General features: G+C 54.4%; 7 protein-coding genes across 7 annotated transcripts; 2 read left to right on the top strand and 5 right to left on the bottom strand.

Moving 5' to 3' along the window:
* Positions 1-64: 64 nt before the first annotated feature.
* J4E87_000996 (uncharacterized protein) lies at positions 65-1,564 on the bottom strand (the record flags this gene model as incomplete). Its single annotated transcript, XM_049372646.1, has 1 exon — positions 65-1,564. One exon carries the CDS (start codon positions 1,562-1,564, stop codon positions 65-67), a length of 1,500 nt encoding a protein of 499 aa, XP_049237304.1.
* Positions 1,565-2,191: 627 nt separating this feature from the next.
* J4E87_000995 (uncharacterized protein) lies at positions 2,192-4,062 on the bottom strand (the record flags this gene model as incomplete). Its single annotated transcript, XM_049372645.1, has 3 exons — positions 2,192-3,446; positions 3,504-3,791; positions 3,839-4,062. The coding sequence occupies 3 exons, from the start codon at positions 4,060-4,062 to the stop codon at positions 2,192-2,194; spliced, it is 1,767 nt and encodes a 588-aa protein (XP_049237303.1).
* A 1,559-nt stretch (positions 4,063-5,621) lies between these two features.
* On the top strand, positions 5,622-8,697 carry J4E87_000994 (uncharacterized protein; the record flags this gene model as incomplete). The annotated part of the gene is made up of 3 exons (XM_049372644.1): positions 5,622-6,454; positions 6,591-7,003; positions 7,232-8,697. The coding sequence occupies 3 exons, from the start codon at positions 5,622-5,624 to the stop codon at positions 8,695-8,697; spliced, it is 2,712 nt and encodes a 903-aa protein (XP_049237302.1).
* A 757-nt stretch (positions 8,698-9,454) lies between these two features.
* Positions 9,455-10,620, bottom strand: J4E87_000993 (uncharacterized protein; the record flags this gene model as incomplete). The annotated part of the gene is made up of 3 exons (XM_049372643.1): positions 9,455-10,061; positions 10,118-10,262; positions 10,308-10,620. 3 exons carry the CDS (start codon positions 10,618-10,620, stop codon positions 9,455-9,457), a joined length of 1,065 nt encoding a protein of 354 aa, XP_049237301.1.
* Positions 10,621-13,161: 2,541 nt separating this feature from the next.
* On the bottom strand, positions 13,162-14,973 carry J4E87_000992 (uncharacterized protein; the record flags this gene model as incomplete). The annotated part of the gene is made up of 3 exons (XM_049372642.1): positions 13,162-14,187; positions 14,243-14,694; positions 14,751-14,973. The coding sequence occupies 3 exons, from the start codon at positions 14,971-14,973 to the stop codon at positions 13,162-13,164; spliced, it is 1,701 nt and encodes a 566-aa protein (XP_049237300.1).
* A 651-nt stretch (positions 14,974-15,624) lies between these two features.
* J4E87_000991 (uncharacterized protein) lies at positions 15,625-17,959 on the bottom strand (the record flags this gene model as incomplete). The annotated part of the gene is made up of 6 exons (XM_049372641.1): positions 15,625-16,782; positions 16,834-16,916; positions 16,965-17,433; positions 17,487-17,587; positions 17,639-17,807; positions 17,855-17,959. The coding sequence occupies 6 exons, from the start codon at positions 17,957-17,959 to the stop codon at positions 15,625-15,627; spliced, it is 2,085 nt and encodes a 694-aa protein (XP_049237299.1).
* Positions 17,960-19,532: 1,573 nt separating this feature from the next.
* J4E87_000990 (uncharacterized protein) lies at positions 19,533-20,310 on the top strand (the record flags this gene model as incomplete). Its single annotated transcript, XM_049372640.1, has 2 exons — positions 19,533-20,204; positions 20,254-20,310. 2 exons carry the CDS (start codon positions 19,533-19,535, stop codon positions 20,308-20,310), a joined length of 729 nt encoding a protein of 242 aa, XP_049237298.1.
* Between the last annotated feature and the right edge of the window lie 21 nt (positions 20,311-20,331).

Genomic DNA, 20,331 nt, shown 5'->3' with positions numbered 1-20,331 from the left:
TTGCTACGTTCCTTTTCCCGTCTCTTCTGCTACCTTGTTACTCCCAACCCAAGCCACGGCCTTTCTATGTGCTCAGTCTTTCTTCAATACCACCTAAGGTTTCAATCGGGCTCGTTGGCCGATGTTGCTCAATACCAACCTTCTGCATCATATGCTCCTCATCGTGTCTTTCGTCTTGCAACAAACTATCCGCCCGGTACCTGTTGCCATCCAATCTGGCCGTCGTTCCCTCGAGGGCGAGCTTCTCTTGTTTCAACTCCCACTTGCACCTCTCTTTACAGTCCCAACATACACTCCTCTTACACACGCGCATATCGTACTTCCACTCATGTCGGTTCAGCATTTCCTGACAATGTGCACAGTCCATCGGAATAACGATCGTCTCCATATCGCCACGTCGTCGCGCAATACTAAGACCCTTGCTGGAGCGAGTGTGGATTTTCACATCCTCATCGCTACCAGCATCGATGCCGTCGAATACAACGAGTTTGTCGACTTTGCACCACCACGCGGGTCGGTTGCCAGCTTCTGTCCGCGCACGAACGGATGTGCTGGTGAAAGCGCCCACCTGCGCGCCTGGACCGGGCAGCCAGCATCCATTCGTCGTCTGCCGAGGCGGTGTGAATACACGCGTCTTCTCCTCCTCAACCTTCTCTTTCTTCGCCGGCATGTTCAATCGTTCCTGCAGAAGCGCTGTAGGCGACCGCAGAGCAGCTTTTGACTGCGTCTTCGAATTGCGGATCAGGTCGTACCGCTTCTCGAGCTCAGAGCGTGGCTTGGAGGAGTCGGACACCGGGTTCGTTCCTAGGTTCAACTCTGCAGGCCGTTTCAGGCGTGCAATTGAATCTGTGCGTTGACGGGGTGAAGAGGTCGATGTCGATGCAGTGTGCTTCAAAGAGATAGATGAGTTCCTTGATTGATGATGGGAGTCGTTAAGAGCGAGGGATGTGGGTCGGGACTGTGGTGGGAGGCTGTCATCGTCTGAGACATACACACCAGAGTCTCGGTCGCGGGATTGCGTGGCACTGGCCGTTGCGGTAGATATTGGCCGTTTGAGGGCGTTGTCTTGGCCGTGCGTAGAAGGGGAAGGCACGGGACTTTCTTGCTGTGGAACGGCTTCCTGGACATGTTGGACCGCTGCTGTCTCTTCCTTCGCAAGAGAAACGAGTTTCTCTGTCGCAGCAGTGCCTTGGGGCTGGCTCAATGGCGACGATTTTGGTGGCGGTGCTGGTGGCTCCTCCGTGTCGTCCAAAATCAGCTTCTTCGAGTAGTTCTTGACCGCAACCTGAACTTCTCGCTCAGACTCTTGCATCAAAGGCTCTCGCTCTCTAGCAGGCGGTGTTGCGATGAGGGGTACAGCCTCTAGTACCTGCTCAGGCTCCAGCGGCAGTGCATCGTCGTCGAAGAGGAAAACCCCAGAATCCTCGCCATCCGGATTCAGATCTAGGTTCTTGGCTACCAGAGGGATGACCATACTAGAATCTTGAGCTGCTGCATCTTCAGTGAGCAGAGGTGCCTTGGACGGATCAGGCTTGTTGCTCTTCCAAAAGGCGAAGGATGGCATATTGTTTAAGGAAAAGACTGTGGGCCGATTGCTATCGGGAACGAATGAGTGTGAATAAATGAATGAATGAAGAGCAGTGTCTTGCCCAAACATCACTACCATCTCGCTCTTTACATACCCTCAACCCACCACGCCGCCAGTAGACCCTACAAGCACAGCCCCCGCAACCCACGCGTCCTCTAATACCCCTCTCCATCTTCACATCCTCCAATCCCACTTTCCGATTCCCTGAATAATCTCCTTCCACGATGCCAAATGGCTATCTGACGTCTGCATGCTCGCTCAATCTGGAGGTGGTGCGATGCGAAACACCGACAGCCGGGATCTAACTGGCGCATTGTTTGACAACATCCTAGCCCGGCTCTGTCTCAGACGCGACTGACGTTCATGCACGCTAGGATCATGGGGGTGGGATATCGATAAGAAGGATGTGGGACGGGGATGGCGTTTATGCGTGAGAGGGGTAGAGTGTTGGATGTTGATGATGCGCGAGTATTTTGACTGGAGTGTTTTGAAACATCTATGTAGGGGGCTACCTGTCTATGCGCATACAGCTGATTGTTATTGTATAGAAGTTGCTGTACTAAGATAATACAGCAGCTATTGAGTTCTGGTATGCAAGCATCCTTACACGACGCGTCCCTTGACCTGCTTGATGTTCTTGACGTTGATGTCGCGCCATCCCGCCGCGGCGATAAGAGCGCATCCCAGCATACAGATACTCGTGATGAGCATAAGTCGCTGCGAATCGGCATAAGACTGCGCGATACCAGTCCTCTCAGGTGATCCCCACTCATACGACAGCTGGTTAGGCAGTGAGGCGTAGATATCTGCGACATTGACGCCAGCCGGGACGTTCTTGACGAGGTTGTTGTAGAAAGTTCCAGTCCAGATAGCAGCTGATACTGTGCTTCCGACCGCACTGCCAATAGAGCAGAAGAGGTTGAGAACAGCAATGATGACAGCCATGTGCTGATGATCCGATGGCGCCATCATAGCCAGCTCACCTGCGATGACGATTGTGCCTCCTGCGACCGCAGTGAAGATCTGCGTCATCACGATGAAGCCCACTGATGTGCCCGGCTGGCGGAAGTGGATCATTAGCCCAAGGGCCAAGATGTCGATCGGGAGTGCGAAGAAGACGGCAACCCACTTGAAGCGCCCTGTGATCCTGATTGCCGGACCCACAGCTGCTAAGCACCAGAAGCAAGAGACCACGCGGTAGATACTCTGGACGTAGCTGGCGGTAGTCACGTTGAGGTTCCAGACCACCTGTAGCATGGACCCGAAGTAGCTTCCCCAAACTGCGCTGTTGAAGTAGACGAAGACGAACATGATGCCAGCGAGGAAGACGGTGCGGTCCAAGAGCAGTTTGTACGGGATGAACGTGACAGGTGCGAAGAACCTTTCCCAGATAGGAAATGCGATAAGCAGGATGAAGCCAGCAACTATCATGCCGATGATCATAGGACTCTTCCACTTCTCCGCTTGATAGCTGTACAAGCTGAATGGCAGCAAGAACAGAGCCATACCTGCTACCAGTACCAGGATACCAACAGCATCAATGTCGACACAAAACTTCTTGATGGCTGCGGCGCTCCAGTCGATGCTACGCGGTTCAAGTAGACCCTGCTTCCGCGCTTTCCTGTCGTTGAAGAGGACCAACGCAGCGAGAGGTGTGACGACGACGGGGATGATGATGGTGAAGATGCCGAAGGCCCAGCGCCAGCCTGGCCCAGAGAGCACGGATTGTGCAACGGGACCGCCGATCCAGGTTGTGATTATGTAGGGCGAGGTTGCGAAGGAGAGCATGAGAGCGCGGTTCTTGAGCGTTGAGGTATCGGCAATGAAGACGGTCAGGATGTAGGATACTGCTTGTGATCTGACATGTTGTTAGCGATGTTCTTTCCGACCTTGCCTGACAAGAGATGATGCTCACCCAGTAGAAGAGAAGACCTGAGCCGCAGCATACGTCTCCACGTTCTTACACGAAGCCATCATAATGTATCCCACCATCCACACGCACAGCGAGAGCAAAAGTCCTTGTGGTCGCCCCCACATGTCCAGTAGTTTGGCTAAGGGGATCTTAGACAACCCGCCGATGATGGAGGACATGATTCCTGTAGCGGCTGTGAGGGAGTGAAGGCGGAAGGCGCTGGTTACGTAGGGGTTCATGGCGCGAATGACGACTTCTTGGAGGGCAGTGACGAAGTAAATCCACCAAATGCTGGATACATGTTATTCGAGGTATGAAGATGGATGGATGAAACAAACATGACATAGGCGCCAATGAGATGGTATTTCGTCCATACTGTTGCCGCCGCCTCGACGGCTTTGACACCGGCTTGGGCGTTGCTGGAGAGACTTTCTTGATCGGTAGCTTTGTCGTGAGATGCATCGGTATGTACGCCCTTCTCTGTGTCGGCCGCTTGACGAGACATATCGGCGGGCTCGACAGAGTCGGTAGCCTGGTTCTTGGGACGAGAGAGGAACTGCATGCTGTCTGACACCGAAGCGATAGCGCAGTCCGGCCAGAAAGGAGAAGAAAGGATCAACGAAGAGGCCTACTACGCCCAATCACTGTGTCTTACAATGCGTTCTTATACTTTCTCGAACATTCAGAACCCTATTCCACCCGTTCAAAACTCGTATAAACCCACAGAGCCGCAGTCTGGAGGCCACCACAGGCCACTGCCGACCCTCCAGGACCATGACACTGGAACCGCCTTCTACATTTCGCACCTATGACAAGGCTACCAAGGCGGTTTCAAGTACTTGGCAGTGCTTGGTTCCGGAACATCGATACTTGAAGTAGCATTGAGGATGCGTAAAGTGGAGTGGTGGTGTTCGTGAAAGTGCTAGCGCGGAAAATTCGATCTGATTAGATGCAGAGATAATCTTATCAGCGGAGGTTCGGAGCATTGGAAGTCCGGGCGAAGCTCGGATCTTGGACGGTATGCAAGGAGCGCAACGTGTTGTTTACTGGAGGCGCAGTATTGAGATGGAATTGCTGCCACGTGTCTTTGTCGCTTTTCTACCTTGGTGACTATGTGTAAGTTTGTGAAGGAGCTGCTAGGTGTCTGCTGCCGGTGTAGTCGACGTAAGAGATGTCAGTCGATTGCGAAGGCTGGCGCGACGTCAAGATCGAATCGTGATCGAGAGCCGTCCGTCACGTTACATTGGACAGTACTGCGCCCCCAGATTATTACAGTTCTGGCAATGCGCTCCCGTTGTCACAGCGTCTCAGTGATGTTTCGACCGGCTAAAGGGCTATGATGCACAGTGAATTAGGAAACCTGCAGCAGACTACAAGTGCGATGACTGAGTGACTGCACCCGTCTGAGGTGAGACCGTGCCGACCCTCAAGCGTCGACGCGGCAGACAATAACCTGCTCATGAGCATGTGGGATGAAGTCCGTGGGGTGTTCACTGGCGATTTGCAGGATGTGCATGAGAATTGCTTCTGCGCGAGTGCCGACATGCCGGGCATGTAGGCGTGGTGCGCAAACCCCCAGAGGGAAGCTAGCGCAGCTGGCGATCAATCGTTATCACAAGACAAGGTGTGCAGGGCGTGGAGAAAGTTGAAGCCACTCCATAAGACGGCAGGCCGCAGCTGACGATGCGATGGCAGAGCGATTCGTCGTGTTCGGGAGATAGCAGGTCTTTGTGCGATGCGCTGGCAGGCGTCGGTTCGTGCCTGAAATGCGCCTCGGGTGCGTCAGCGTTCCCGTCCAGGGCTGGCCGGATGCAAGCAGGCAGCTTTGAGCGTGCCAGTCTTCACAACGTTAAACCTCGTCCATCGTCGACTGCAGCGCGTTCAAATGCCCACGCTGTCTGCGCGCCACAGCCCCCCTGTACCGACAGCGACAGCTCACTCCCCGCGCCAGGCCCTGTCCAACGGCCGCACGCCGCGTACTCATTACAGCAGCCTCATCTACTTACCGCCCATTCGCACCCGGACCTGCCTGCTGTCCAGGCCCCAACCAGCGAAGACGCGCCGGAGCCCGCGCAGGATGCCACGAGTGCTGCGGCCCATTGAAGCAAAAGCACGTCCATGATGATGCCTCCGACTGCATCCACTGCCGACGACCTCGACGGCTTCCAGTCCTTGACCGGCGTGGCAGAGAGTGCAGAGCCCACTACGTCAACGCCTGCCCGCGACGACCCCACGAGCAGCACCACCGCCCCAGACATGTCGGCTCCCATGCGTCAACACCCGCTGGCTGCCCAGCGCCCGCCCTTCAGCGTCAACGGCTCGCCCTCGCCGCGCTCGTCGCGAGAAGCCTCGCCCGCAGGCCCTCACCACCGCAGTGCCACACCGTCTGGTGCCAGTGTGCGGCCGGGCTTCCGCTCACGCAAGAGCAGCGCCGATGCGAGTCCCAGCCGCGGCTCCAGTCTGTCCAACTCTGCTGTCGCCCCGGGGGTGCAGCGTGCTCTGTCCTCCACCAGCATACCGGAGCTCACCCCAACATCGTCGACCGACACGGTGCGAGCCACACGCGCTTCCAAGCCATCGTCAAAACCGAACTCGGGCGACACGACTCCCCATTGGCCCCTCTCACCGCGCCTCAAGTCACCACCGCCGGGCGATGACGGCCGCTCTCGTTCGCGCACCAACTCGCTGCGTTCGCAGATCAGGAAGCCCGAGGCCCAGTCGACGCCCGCTATCGTCGTCCAGAGCTCGTCCCCAGCCTCAGTCTCTCGCTTCCCAGTGAGAGAAGACGTGCCCGTGAGCGACGTCGACGAGCCACCAGCCCAGCCACAGACACAGCCTCAGCAAACCATCAAGGCGCCCTCGCGCAGTTCCGGCGGCGCGGCTCCCAAGCTGGCAACGGTGCAAGAATCTAGCTTGCCTGCCACACCCGGATTTGATGGTCTAGAGCCGCAAAGGTACGCTTTCCCCGCAACGGCCCCACTGTTTGTCATCGCGACGCACGTTAGACTATCGACGGAGCCAATTTCCGCTGCCATCCGCAAACTTTGTTAACCTCGCTCTTAGCTTTGTTCCCCCAGCGACTTCCCACAGAACTGACCAGGACCGAAATGACGTCAATTCGTCCAAAGTCACCGAAGACCTCAGCACCAAGCACGACACGTCCAAGCACACTGAGAGCGGGAGCGACAGCGCGACCAAGAGCGCCAAGAAGGGCAAGATGCAGGAACAGCGCTCCGCCTACACCCATCGTCCACACACCGTCTCGGCCAAGCCCTCCCTGTCCTCCATGTCGACGCGATCGCGAGACCCGCCCCTCCGCAACATGACGGTCGAAACCGAGACCGTGCCCTCTGTCGCGCAGCCGTCAATTGTAAACCAAGACAGATCCGCCTCGGGTCGCGTCGACGGCGGCATACGGCTCAAGCCCAGTAACGAGACAATTCGTCCCAAGACCCAGAAGAAGGCCCCCAAACGGAAGGCCGCATCCATCAATGCAGGCACTGGTAGGTTGCAACACATCTCGTACCACTATTACATTCCAAGCCGGCCGGAGTACGGCTCTCGCTCTGGCGTGCACCCGTCATTTGGCAGCCCTATCTCATACCGCTCATATGACGACCGGCCGTCTTTGTTGACCTTGTCACCCCCAAGTCCAGCGTTGAGCATGGCTACTCCCCGCCCTCCCCATCTCAGCTATTTTTATTCAAGCACTAACTCAAGTTATCGTACAGCTTCATCCAAGGCAGATGTATTCGAACAAAAGGTGGCCAGCGCCGTCGACGAGGCCGACTCGTCTGACTCGGACGCTACCTTTATCTACGAATCGAATCCTCCCGAGCAGCCAACTCGCAGCCGCCAGCACCACTCGCGAACGCCAAGCATGACGTCGCTAGCCAGCCTCACAGACCCACGACTCCAGATCCGCGACACGCACAAGCATCCAAGCAAGAAGAGCAGCATCAAGTTCACGAACCCATACACCAACGCGAGCATTGATGGCGATGACCGCGGCGAAGGTACTGTCCGCATCGGCTCCGGACGAGCGGGCGGAGGTAGCCACCATCACCACATTGGAAGACATGGCCAGGGTCGGGGCGCGCTCAGTCACATCACCATGGACAGCGACAACTCGGTACCGCAATCTTCGCGCGCACGTGGCCCGTCCTCCAGACACGCGTCGCAACCGAACAGCCCTCGCTTCCATACTTTCAATGTTGGCAATGGTCACAGCAACGGCAGCAAGAAAAGTGGGGAATTCTCTGCAGCATACGACATCGACGCCGAAAACATCGCCGATGATGAGCGCACACCTCTGATCCAGTCTGGGCGGAGCCCGCGGGCCCGCACGCCTCGCCAGCGCAACACTGCCACCATTCGCCAATTAGAGCGCCGGCATCACCGTGATGGTGGGTGGTGTCGGCGGTTCGCTGGCTGCCTGGTTCTGTCGATCCTGCTGCTCGTCGTCGTATTCTGCGCTGTTGGGCTTGTCTTTGCAACAACGAAACCGCTCACTAGCCTTGTGGTGCGAGACATTCAGAACGTCGTTGCAAGTCAAGAGGAGATTATGCTGGATCTCATAGTCAACGCTGTCAATCCCAACATTATTGGGGTCACTGTATCCGACATGGACATTTCGCTGTTTGCTAAGAGCAAGCATGTCGGGTCGGACAGTTGGTGGCGCGAGCACGGGAATGGCCCGCATGACAATGTAGAAGATTGGAGACCGATCGAGGAAGATGCAGTTCCAGATATCTCGATTACCGGTGTAGACGAAGGAACCGATCCTATCGAGGGCGAACCACGGACCATGTTGCTAGGCCGCATCGCCCACTTCGATTCGCCATTAAACTTTGAAGGTTCCTTTTTTCAGCGACACCGCGCCGAATCTATTGGCGAGCTCCGACTTTCGCACCCTGGAAACAAGACCGAAGCTGGTGGCAGCGAACGTTGGGAAGAGGTCCTGCAGTATCCTTTCGAATTAATCGTGCGAGGTAACTTCAAGTACACACTGCCCCTCAGCACGCAGGAGTTCAAAGTCCCTGTCACAGCAACCCATTACTACGACCCGGATATCGAGCGCAAGAAGAAGCTCGACTTTGCAGAGAAAATAGAAAAGAGGAGGAATCCATTACCTGTATCAACAAAGCCTTGGGGACGTTACGACCGCAGAGCCCTACCGTTCTGGAGTCTCCTATAGCATGTCCTATCCTGTATCACAACATTGCCCGAACCAGAGGGGCTAGCACAACCGTGTGGCCCTAGCAATATCGCCCAAAAGAAACTGATACCCACTAAAAACGAGTTCACGACACAATAGACTTGTCCCGTCCCGGCAATCGCGAAATCAACAAACGCGTTGCCCTTTTTTCTTTCGGCTCCACAGCCGTTCACGAATTCCTTTTTCGATCTGCAAACCACCACACACCGCCTCCTCCGAACCGGCTGTTCGCATGCTCTCACAGCGAGTGATTTTGAGCGCCCTTCCTTGACCTTGCGCTTCAGCGATGGTGTTTGTATCATGACGTTTTCTTCTTCTGCATTGCCCAGCTTTTGGAGGACCCAGCCTCCGTCCCCAGCGACTTTCAGCGCTTTTCTGGTTTTAGCTTGGAGGTGGATTGCGCCTTGCGAGTCCAAATACATTCCTTTGATCTCTCTTCTATGTATCCATAATTTAGCCCTTTACTTTTGGTTCCGGTTGGACCTTTGTTCGTTCCCATAGCGGCTAGGGTGGTGCATCAGGTTAGGTATGGCATGGCATGGTATGGTAGGGACTGGAAAGACATTTGCATTGCGCTGGGAGTATGGACATACAGGAATTTATTGAGTTACTCATACTGATATCCCTCATCTTGGCTCCTGTGATGTACTAAATCTCGATACCCAGGTCATGAAAATCGTTAGGTCCTTGCAGGGCAGGCGACCAGACATACTCCAGAAGAGCGCCATAGACACATCTAGCGGTCAGCCTCGCCACCCTTGCTCTTCTTCGCTGGTTGCTCCGCAGTTCCCTTTGCTCCTGTGGTAGCCGCGACCTTACGCTTCTTGGGCGGTGCCTTCGCAGTAGCCTCAGCGTCCGTGGCAGCCTTGGTGGACTTGTGTGCAGCATCAGGAGCAGCCTTGACCTCCAGAGTAGACGTTTTCTTCTTCTTTTGGGCGTATTCTTCCTTGGCTTTCGTCTCGGTTGCCTTGTCCTTATTCTTCAACTTCTTGAAGAATGCATCGAAGTTCTGGTCGTTCTTGCCCACCTTCTCTAAGCCCATGTTGTGCCCGGCGCGGCTGGTATAGGGCTTCAGACCCCATGCTTGGATCTTTCCGGTGCTCACGTCCTTTTGATACAGGCCCTCGACCATGTACGCATGTTGGTCGTCGTGGAGGAAGTTACACGCTTTGCGAGGACAAGGGAGATTACTAGCGGGATCAAGGTTGTGCCTCTCTTCCTTTGTGCACCTTGTTTTCCATCTTGGTATCTGCTTGGGACGAGGAATGGACTCAGGAGTAGGGGTTTGCGAGGTAGCTTCCTGCTCTGCGGGGTTGGACTGGCGGCCGGTGTTCTCGTGAGGTCTGTACTGACGTTAATGGCTACTTTGTTCCACCAGGCTACTGACAGGATAACATACCGGACTCGTGGCGGCTGCAAGATACGATGGGTGTCTTGAAGACGTGGCTCTTGTGGATGTGTACCCTCTTGGGATATCTCAGATTCCTCGCTGGTCTCAAACGCAGCCCACACCGCAGCCTCGAACTCATCCTCGGGTGCGTCTGCTGTTGACATTAGAGTTTGTATCTTCTTCGATCTGGTCAACGTACCATGTGTGGTCTTGGAGATCTGCTCGTAAGCCTTTACCAGGGCCGGGCTCATGGACAACTCGCGGTCGGGTTCATCGACCTTGCTGCGAGCTTGAAGTAGTACGTCTGGCTCCAAGCCCCCCAGCAGTTCCTTGGCGGCAGCGACCTTGCTCATAAGAGTGTTCAACTTGTCTAGAGTCGTGACTCCCGGCATGTCCTTGAGGGCGACATCGAGACGAGCCATCACGGTTGCCGTGGTATCCCCCAGGTTGGAGGTTTCATCACCTTGACCACCATTCACCGCAGGTCCTAGGTCATATCCAGATGAGGACATTGCGTTCACTTCTATATGTATGTCAGGTTCATCGCTTCACTTCGTGGTTACAAAAAGACTTACGAGGAAGAGTTGGGTATTGGAAATTGGGTACGATTGGAGAGAAGCAATGGTAGAACGATCGTGTGGTATCAATCGGAGGAGGCGCTAAAGAATAGTTGTGGGACGAGGACAGTGCTCTTTGCGGTGCTGTAACGGGAGCCTATCGCGTTTGCAGTGGCGTAGTGGTATCGAAATGAAGGTCTGGAGTCGGCCCAAACCCATGTAACTGCCTATAGTCTATCGACGTTCAGATTCACGATGGGGCGCTTATACACGTCTTGGTCCGATACGTTCGACCCTCCCCACCCCCCCCATTCTAGTTCCTCTTGCATCCTGCTTGACACACCATGGTTCCCTGAGCGTGAGCCTGTAGCCTAAACCATGCGGGGAAGGCTTGGGCTGTGTAACCACGCAAATTCACCATTCACTATCTTTTGCGACCGTAATCAGAGCTTCGGCTGGTCCAAGCGCCAGTCTAGCGCCCCTCCACGTCCTTTCGTATAACACCTTCCACTTTGTTTACCTTTCTTCCTCTTCAGTCGCACTCACATCCGCAGGATGCGTGCGACTCGCAACCTTCGGCGTTCTAGCCTGCGCCGGCCGCTGCCGCTGATCGACTGTAACTCTCAACCTTCGATCTTCTTTATGAAGGTAAGTTCTGGAGATGTCGCGTCAACCCTGTGATATCCAGCTGACTTGATACTTACAGATCGCCGGGTTCTGGCGCACTCGCATGCGCACAACTTTCACGGAACCGAGAGTACAAGTCGACAGACGAACGCGGCTGAGTGAACCCGACAGGTTTGCTGGACCCCAACAACGGCTGTAGTCTTATAGGCTGTGGTTTATGCTACAGTTGGCTGGCCCTTAGCCTTTATGGATTCGGGTTCGGCAGGGTCTATGCTAAGTCAAAGAGAGTGATGGCCTCTTTGACCGCATAGATTGGGGCTATAGTAGGTTCGCAAGTTCACTACCGCTGGCTCCGACGGCTTACCACCACTGAGGTGAGACGCTCTGGCAGATAGTGGGTCTGTCGTCAGGTTCAGTTATGGACAGTCACTGCTCGTATGTCAGGTACAATAGTTGGATAGACAGGATCAGCAACCGCGGCTGCCTTCTTCGTGGTCCTGTTCCAGGTCACAACAATGGTGGTTCGATTCCATCCCACGTGTACCCACCGCCAGTGTTACCCTTCTCAGGGAAACGTGTGCGGAAGATATCTGCGATAAGAAGACTTCCGGAAGTCTTCTGATAGGTCATATGACCCACGATACATGACATGCAGGTAGCTGGCTCCCATATCGACGACAAAGAGACAAGAGATCAGCTGCGGTCGTAAAAAGCCTAAGCTGTTCTTCTGTTTCTCGAACCACGGCACTTGGAGAGGGGCCCATGTGCCACTTTTTGGACTCTCCAAGACCGCCAACCATCGGTGGTCGTACGCCTCCGCCGGTGGAAAATCCTATGTCACCATAGGTAAACTTGGTGGATGTTTGTGCTATCGTTGTGCAGGCCAACGTAGTGACAGCAACACCGCCATTGTCCTGAGGTCGGTCTTTTGCACGATGTTAGTCCAGTGCAGACCCAATACCCGAAGAGGTCGGTTCTCTGCCAAGGTCTCGACTCGCGTAGAGATACATACCCAGACTCAGGACTATTACTCGTAGGGCCCGGAGGATGAACATCAGGTACGTACCCCTTCCCACCTTAGCACCCCTTTGGTATCGTCTTCACCGAGCGTAGAAAAGTCCTGACCGCGAAGCATCTTCTCGGATGTTTCGAGGGCCGGACGAGATCTCAACATCTCACCTTGGGCAAGTGTCGAGAGTGCTCGCACTTCCAAGATCAAGTGGCAAGCTATGCGACGCAAGTCGTCTTCATCGGGCACGTCCATACTGCGATTCAACTCGCAGTATCTTTTTCATTGAGTCATCCGCCTTTATGGCGGGTCTCGAGGAAGGAGAAGGGAAAGACGATCAGAGTAAGTAAGAAGGATATGCGACTTAACTCAGAATGCAGCTTGGTCTCGTCTCGCGCTGAATGCGGAAGCTGCATCTTAACGTGCGGGCGGGTTGGAATGGCTCGGAGGCAATGCGCGGAATCGCTTATGTTTCAGTGCTGAATGTATACATTAGAACCATCATGTCGCGATACTGAACCCGGAATTCGATAGCGGCTTCCAGGACTGCGTTGCTGCCGATTACTCAAGACGAACACTCGCAAACCACCGACTCTTGCTTACCCTCCACTTGATACGCAGACTCAGATTCACTCGCGATAAGGCTCAAGGCTCGAACGCGAAGCCCAGAAGTGCGTTGCTGCTGGCACAGGGCAGCGGGTCGGCGAGACGGGGTTGCGATACCTCCTGAGTGAGCTGGGCAAAATGACGTTTACATCCAGGGTGACGCTAACCTCATCGAGCCACCTATCCGGCAACTGCACGTCGCGCATGTAATTCTAGGGACATGTTGCGCACATCAAATGACATTACTATGTTGTCTACATCTCATCCAAGACCAAGCTATCCCAAAGCCACCCTCTCCACTGCGTCGTCCTCGTGACCTTGATGTCCAGTCGATTGCTTCCTTCCCCCTTCAACGCGCCTTCCGCGATCGGAATCTCAAGCAACCTCCACTCGCCCGCCCGTGTCGCACCACGATACGTATCTTGGCTGTTCAACAGACTGGCGCTGGTGATGTTGCCCACCTTGACGTCGTTGAGCAAGATATCGCAGCTCGAGCCCTGAGAGAAGCCCGCCAGCGAGACCGTCAACTTAGCGGCGGAGGTGCTCTTGGAAGGGAAGAGAACAGACCAGGTACCGAGAGCGGATTGTCCGAAACACCAGTCAAGAGGCGAGCTGGTACCGACAGTGTAGGTCAGGTTTGCCGGGCACTTGGAGATGCGGGCGTGTTCGAATGGGTGGGCTGGGTCGGCGAGCTTGAAGCCATCGCTTGTGCGGTCGAAGTCGCCGATTTGGAAGATGCGCTTCGCGCTGTCGGTGACCTTCCATGTCATCTCTTTGAGGTTCGTGTTCTTTCCCTCGCGGATCACGACGTCGTTCTGGGTAAAGTTTGTTGTGACATCGCCGATTGCGCCGCCGCTGCCCCAGGCATAGAGCGCGTAGGTGCCGGTACGGATGTCGTGGATATCGAACTTGCCGTCCTCATCGGCGTATGTGGTGTAGTAGTAGTTCTGGCCTTGGTCGAGCGTGGACACTGTGGTGTTGCGGTTGTCTCCAAGGAAGACGGCGGCGCCAGCAGCTGGGCGTCCATCGCTCAAGAGGAGCTTGCCTTGCATCTTGCCACGAGACTGGTAGGGCTTGTTGTCAAACCACTTATACGGCCAGGCCGCTTCCTCCTTCTCCCAGCGGGCTGCGGCATCGTCTTTGCTACCGTCGTTGAGGTACCAGAGCCACGGTCCCCAGATTTTGCCATCAGCAAACGAATCGCGCGCAATGGCCTGGTAATGTGTGCCGTGAATCATGTTCAGCTGGACTGCATCGCCCGTCTGGGACTCGCGATGGACCTTTGAGAGGTTAGTATCAAACCGCATACCAGCGACGCGACCGGATCGAACATACCATGAGCTCCTGCTTGAGATGATCGCCGTTGTAGTAGTCCTTCCCAGGATTGAGGTACCAACTCCCCACTTCGTCCCCATAAACACCGTAGTATTCTTGGTCTCGAACAAACCCACTCCAGTCATACTTTGTCAAGAATGACCCGTCAGCCTTTTGCCAGGTTTCATCCTGGACGTTGGTAGCTTGACGGTATTCTTCTAATGCGGGAAGCACACCATCTTTGACGTTGTTGTGACCACGTGGAAACGAGGTGTTGTCGAGACGCCACAAAGTACGGAACTCGCCCAGCGTAGGCAAGTCGTGGTTGACAAAGTACTGGTACGCGCCTGGAAGGTCATCATAGATCACCCAATGAAAGTCGCCCTCCTTCGCCGTAAATTTGACGTTGATGTAATCGGTATCCGAGTCCACAATCGCGGCGGATGTCCAGTTCAAATCAGATGCCGCGCCGTCTACATCTTGTTAGCTGTGTTGTGACTCCGTTGCCACAGCACCTTTTCACACATACTGTAACTAACATAGTGCCCAACAGCATCTCCAACGCGGTCCTTGCCCTTGTACCACAACTTGTCGGCATACTGGCGATTTTGCGTGACATTCCAGATCTCATTGCCGATAATCCAAGTCGAGTTTCCAAGCTCTTTCAAGAAGCTCTTAGGCTTCTTTGCGCGCTCCTCCACTGGAGCCGCTGCAGCAAGCGCAGCAAGGCCGAGGAACTTGAGGGCGCTCATGATGATTACAGCAATGCGCGAGGGTACTTGGCGAGGATAAGCTTGAAGCCATAGTAGCTCTGGTCATTATATACCGCTGCAAGCATGTTCGTCGCTCGAAGAAAGCTAACGTGCCTCTCGGCGGAGATGCCCCGAAGTTATTACCGGGTAAGCACTGGGGTCGCGGGGTACCTGGAGCAACCCCGGACAATTTGATCGACAAGAACATTGTTCCGGAACTTCCTGCAATCGCGCTTCTTCGTTGTCTAGTAGCGCGTTCTTGGGGCGGTGTTTGCCCGCGCGTGCATCCTGGATTTGGGAAGGCGTTTGTGGTGACACGGGTGAGGCTCCTTGCAAAACGTGGTCAACCGCCAATACGTTGGGCGAAGAAGCACCGAACGCGTCTTGAGAGCGTTAGACAGAGTTGTAATCAATATCACGAGGTACCAGCAACTGGGTCGATGCTCGCGGTGATGTGCAAGAGTTCAGGAGGTGGCCGAGGGCTTGGAAGCACCGAGCGGGACGCTTGCCTGTTGCGGCCTGGAACAGCTGCTACTAATCAGCATTACACGGGAAATCTGTGCTCTCCAGAGAATCTTCCATTCTTGCGCGAGGTATAGGACAGTCTAATGAAGGCTCCACCGTATGTGTGTGTGTGTCTGCCAACTTCATCTACGATTTCTCTTCCAACGCCTTCGCATCAGCCTCCTTGGGTGTTTGCGTTCCTGACGCAGCTGTCTTCTCACCTTCCACCACCTCAACATGATCCCCGCGACGACGGCCCTTGCCAGTGATGTCGCGCCACATACCACCGAAGTTCCTGGCTAAACTCTCACGGCCTTCCCACAGAGGATATACACCAACAGCCATAGTACTGCACATCAGCCAGATGATGCCAACGATGACCCATCCCGAGAAGAACGACTGACTGAAGATGTAGCCGGAACCGTAGAGGGGCATTGGCCAAAGTACGAGGAGAACGAGCGTCAGCGTCGCGGTGGTGATCTTTGCAATCTTGGAGGCGCGGAACAGCTTGGCTTGTTCGGCAGCTTCGGCTTCTGGGGAGAGGGCAGCATGGCGGCCGTGCACGGCTTCGATATCCATGTGCGCAGCTGCTGTAACATCCGAATCGTCGACAAGGCGAATGTTCTTCATTGACACCCAGTCGTAGTTGTCAACTCCGAAGATCAGGGTCAGGACCGGGATGAAGATGACGGGCGAAAGCAGTGCGACAACATTACCAGCCAACATTGGGTTGTTGGCGCCAGAAGTAGCGACAGTGATCACACCGTCGTTCAGCTTGGAGGTGGTGACGAGCCAGGCGGTGATGCTGCAGCAAAGACCCAACACTGGCGACAAAGTTGCCGCCCATTTATTCTGACCCTTCCACATCAACGTGAGGGTTGCTGGAAGAACCGCAGACGAGATGATTACGCCCATGAAGACGTAAAGCCAACCCATGCTGATACCTGCATACCAGAGGCCGGTTGAGAATGCAGCCATGACAAGCCCAAATCCACATACGCAGACGTGTGAAGTGTAGACGAGACGTCGGCCACTCGCGCTGGGGTTGATGTAGGTCGCGTAGATGTCGTATGTCAAGATGCTGGAGACGGCAATGAGCTGCGCCGAGAAAGCTGAAGTGACGGCCATGAACACGACTAGTAGAGTAGCCACTGCACCACCAGACCCGAGGAGCGCCACAGCAGCATACGGAAGAGTGAGGCCCGCGCTGATTGAGGCTTCATCCATGCCATTGGGGTAGGTAGGGAAGTATTCCGTGCTCTGCAGGGCCAGAGCGGCGAGGCCCATAGTGGTTGCGCAAAGCCACTGACAACGAGATCAGGAGTGATTCAAGATGCGCATGAATGGAGAACTTACCGGGATAGCGAACCATGAAAGACCTCCGATGATGTATCCAGGAAGAGCATGAACTGGGGATGCGGCAATGGCCTTATTGTAGTCTGACTATTGTCAGTTTCTGATACCATTTCATGCAGAAGAACACTCACATCCATTGTCCATGAAGACAGTTCCGAAGTTTCCAATAATGTTGATGACGAAGAAGATGGCGCCATCTTTGCTTCTCATCGTAAGATAGCTTCCGCCAGCGTTGCCGGGAACGGGGGTGGTTGCCGAAAGCTCCTGCAGACGATCGTACACTGCTTTGGGAGAGCCGAGCCGGTCACCAGTAGCATAAGTCGTGAATGCGAAAGTAAGGAGGATGATGAGGAGGATAACGGTGTGAACGTAATCCGTGAGAAACGTAGCCTTGATTCCACCAAACATGGTGTAGACTACGACACCCAGAGGAAGTAGGAAACAGGCTGCGGCTGTAGGTACACCGGTTAGAGAGCTGATGACGGCAGATCCGCCAGTCAACAACATGGCTGTAACGAGTATGTTGGTGAAGAGGCCGAAGGTGATGTAGACAAAATGCGTAGCCTTTCCATAGCGAGCACGCACAGCTTCGAGGAACGTCTATGAAGTGGTCAGTTCTAGCTTCACGATATAAATGAACATGTTTTACTCACATGAGCGTTAGGAGCTCGCCTCTTGAGTTCGATCGCAACGGTAGCAAAGAGCAGGATCTGTACGGTAGCACCAGCGGCATACCAGAGAGGTCCAGAAACACCTAACGACGATCAGATCTCTAATTCTCATGTGATGTAACGTCGGAACCTACCGTAGCGGAACGCGACCGAAGAACTCTGCAACAGGGTAGCTGCCCAAGTCCACGAAGACACTACTGCTGAAGCTACCAAACCAGACTTGACAGTACGACCGGCAGTTGAGAACATCTCCGAAGTTTGCACCTCATTGTTGTAGCGCTTGAGGACCCAAGTAGTGAAGACCTTTAGGTTGTCAGATTGTTGCGCTTGTAGTATTCATGTACACATACCATGCCAAGGGCGAAGAGAAAGCCAACACCAAGCACGATGCCATAGCCCCAACCCTGGCCAAGGGGAGAAGCAGAAGGGCCAACAGGAGTACCACCGCCAGCCATGTCGAGAGATGTAGCTTGTTTCAACGTCAAGCTTCAAAGCGTAGGCTGTCGAACCAACCCAGCGGGGCAGACGAGGTATCTATACCCCAATGCATCCCCACGATTACCGTTTCCCGGCTTCAGCTCGGTCCCAAGACTGCTATCTCGAGCCTTTCAACCGCACACAACCATCGTGTCGATTGGCAATCGGGCCGGCACATGATTGGTTGAAGATAGGCGCATGTCAAGACTAGGTAACGTGCAACGACGGCCAAGACTAGAAACCTCTCGTCTTCTACGCAATTTTGAAGCTTATATTAGCAATGAGGTCTTGTTGTAGGGCACTTTCAGCTCTTAGCCGACTGGGCGTTGCATGATCGCTCGCCTATGCTGATAACGAACGGCCTTGCAACGGAGGTGCATCGCGCTTGCCTCGTAGTGGCGGGCAGGACCGAATGGCTCAGCGGAAATTTTCATGCTGAGCCCTGAGTGGCTGAGATCTGTGACTTTTTGCTTGGACAGACTGAACGAGGTCTGGGCGTGGAGATGGTGGGCATGTTGGAGGCAGGTTGGGGTTGGTGGTTTCGATGAGGTAAACGGGAGAGTGAAGATAAGCGATGGTATGGTAGCCAATGAGCACGCGCTGGCGGTGGAGTCCGAAGTCGGCTTGCAGGAAACGACCCCCTGTGGCCCGGCTTTCTCCACGGGTAATGATCGACCTGCATCTTCGCAATGTTGTCGTTACTCGATACCTTCGACACATACGTGCTTATTTCTCTCGAGAGTGTTCTGCAACTGCATTCTGGTTGTCCGCGCACGTTCGCGCGATCAAAGCTTTGAGTCCGGCTTCCACGGGCCCCCTTTCCGCCATCCTCTGCCGCCATGTTCTACTGCTCAACACCAACAATTTCGTGAGGACAGTATGGATCTACTCTAGCTCTCACTAGAAGATTAGATGGTACCTGTGAGCGAGCAGAAGTGGAAAGCCCATCTTTAGGTGTATAGTATAGGAGTGGTTAGAATTGCTGATCCAAAGCAGCGGAACGATATGATACGGAGGATATTCTATCGGAACATTGCACCCCGCGACTGCGACGAACGTTTTGAGAAACCTACGAGACGGTTCGTTGTTCAATGTACAAGGAGTTTATGTTGGCGTCGCGCTATAGAGAAGCAAGTCGTTATTGGTGCTTCACTGGGCTTACTCACGGTTGCACGAGGCTGTCGCACTTGGAAAGGCCTTTTGCCCAGGAAACGAGCGTTGAAAATATAGGTAAGGCTTCTCTTCGCATTAGTGCTGGTAGCTGTCGACATATCTTTGCAACAGGATTACCAAGGAAGACTTTTCAGCGCACATTAGGAGTCTTCGAATACAGAGCAAGTAATATCTCGTACTTGTTGTGCGTGGTGAGGAGCGAGTGACCAGACTCACGGCTCGGTTAGCGTGTCCATTCGGCTCCGTACGACGACCACGAGGAACTACCCCGGCCTCTTTCCTAATCAGGTAGACAGTCAGCGGGAGCTTCGGATGTCAAATGCATATATTCTGAAGACTTAAGCACGTTTTCTTGGTTTACACACTTCCACCAGCATCATGCTTTCCATCTTGATACTCCTCGTGGTTGCACTCGGTGCCATCGCGCACACCACCACAGACGGATGTCCGCGCAAGGTGAGTGCGGAAGGCGTGCAGGTTCGCATACCTCCAACGTTCAATACCACCAACCATGCCCATCACGGCAGATCATGGCGACCACCACCTGACGGTTTTTACTTCAAACCATGGTCAATGATTCTTGCGTCAAACCCTCAGTATGCTGCGATGCGGAACGTGCAATACGACCCGACACCGATCGATCCCTCTGAGCCCACTGGACTTGTGAACGATCTCTTCTCATTCCAATTTCCAGGCAACGACACAATTATTACAACATATGGCGTCGATACACCGCATCCCTACTTGCCAGCAGTGCTGGACTTTGCAGGGACTGGGATCTTGGTCGGAGCTACGTGCCAATACAGCATCTTGGTTTGGGGCTGCGACGCTAATAGAGTCCCATACTACGCGAGCTATTCGACAGCAGTGGAATTCACCCAAACGCCCCCGGGTATCGACCTGATGAGTACGAGTGATCAAGGACCTGATCAGGAAACGATCGATGCTGTTTTGCGGGCGTTGAAGAAGCTAGGAAACGAGGAGATCACCAAGTATGTTGCAGCGTTGGAGAAGATGGTGCAGGATGGTGGCAGAAGAGGCATGCCTAGGGTAAGTATTCGGGTGCTCCTTGCTGGCACCTACTAACGAAGAACTTTAGGCTACATGCGACGACTATTGCAAGACGAATCAGGGCTTGGTCGGGATCGGAGGTTGAGGTTCATAAAGTCGAGCTGGC

This window comes from Alternaria ethzedia (genome assembly GCF_023757985.1).
Source record: "Alternaria ethzedia strain BMP 0044 chromosome Unknown scaffold_2, whole genome shotgun sequence".
In the NCBI taxonomy this organism is placed as follows: domain Eukaryota; kingdom Fungi; phylum Ascomycota; class Dothideomycetes; order Pleosporales; family Pleosporaceae; genus Alternaria; species Alternaria ethzedia.
The sequence above is the reverse complement of the archived record's forward strand: the minus strand, read 5'-3'. Positions and strand labels throughout refer to the sequence as shown.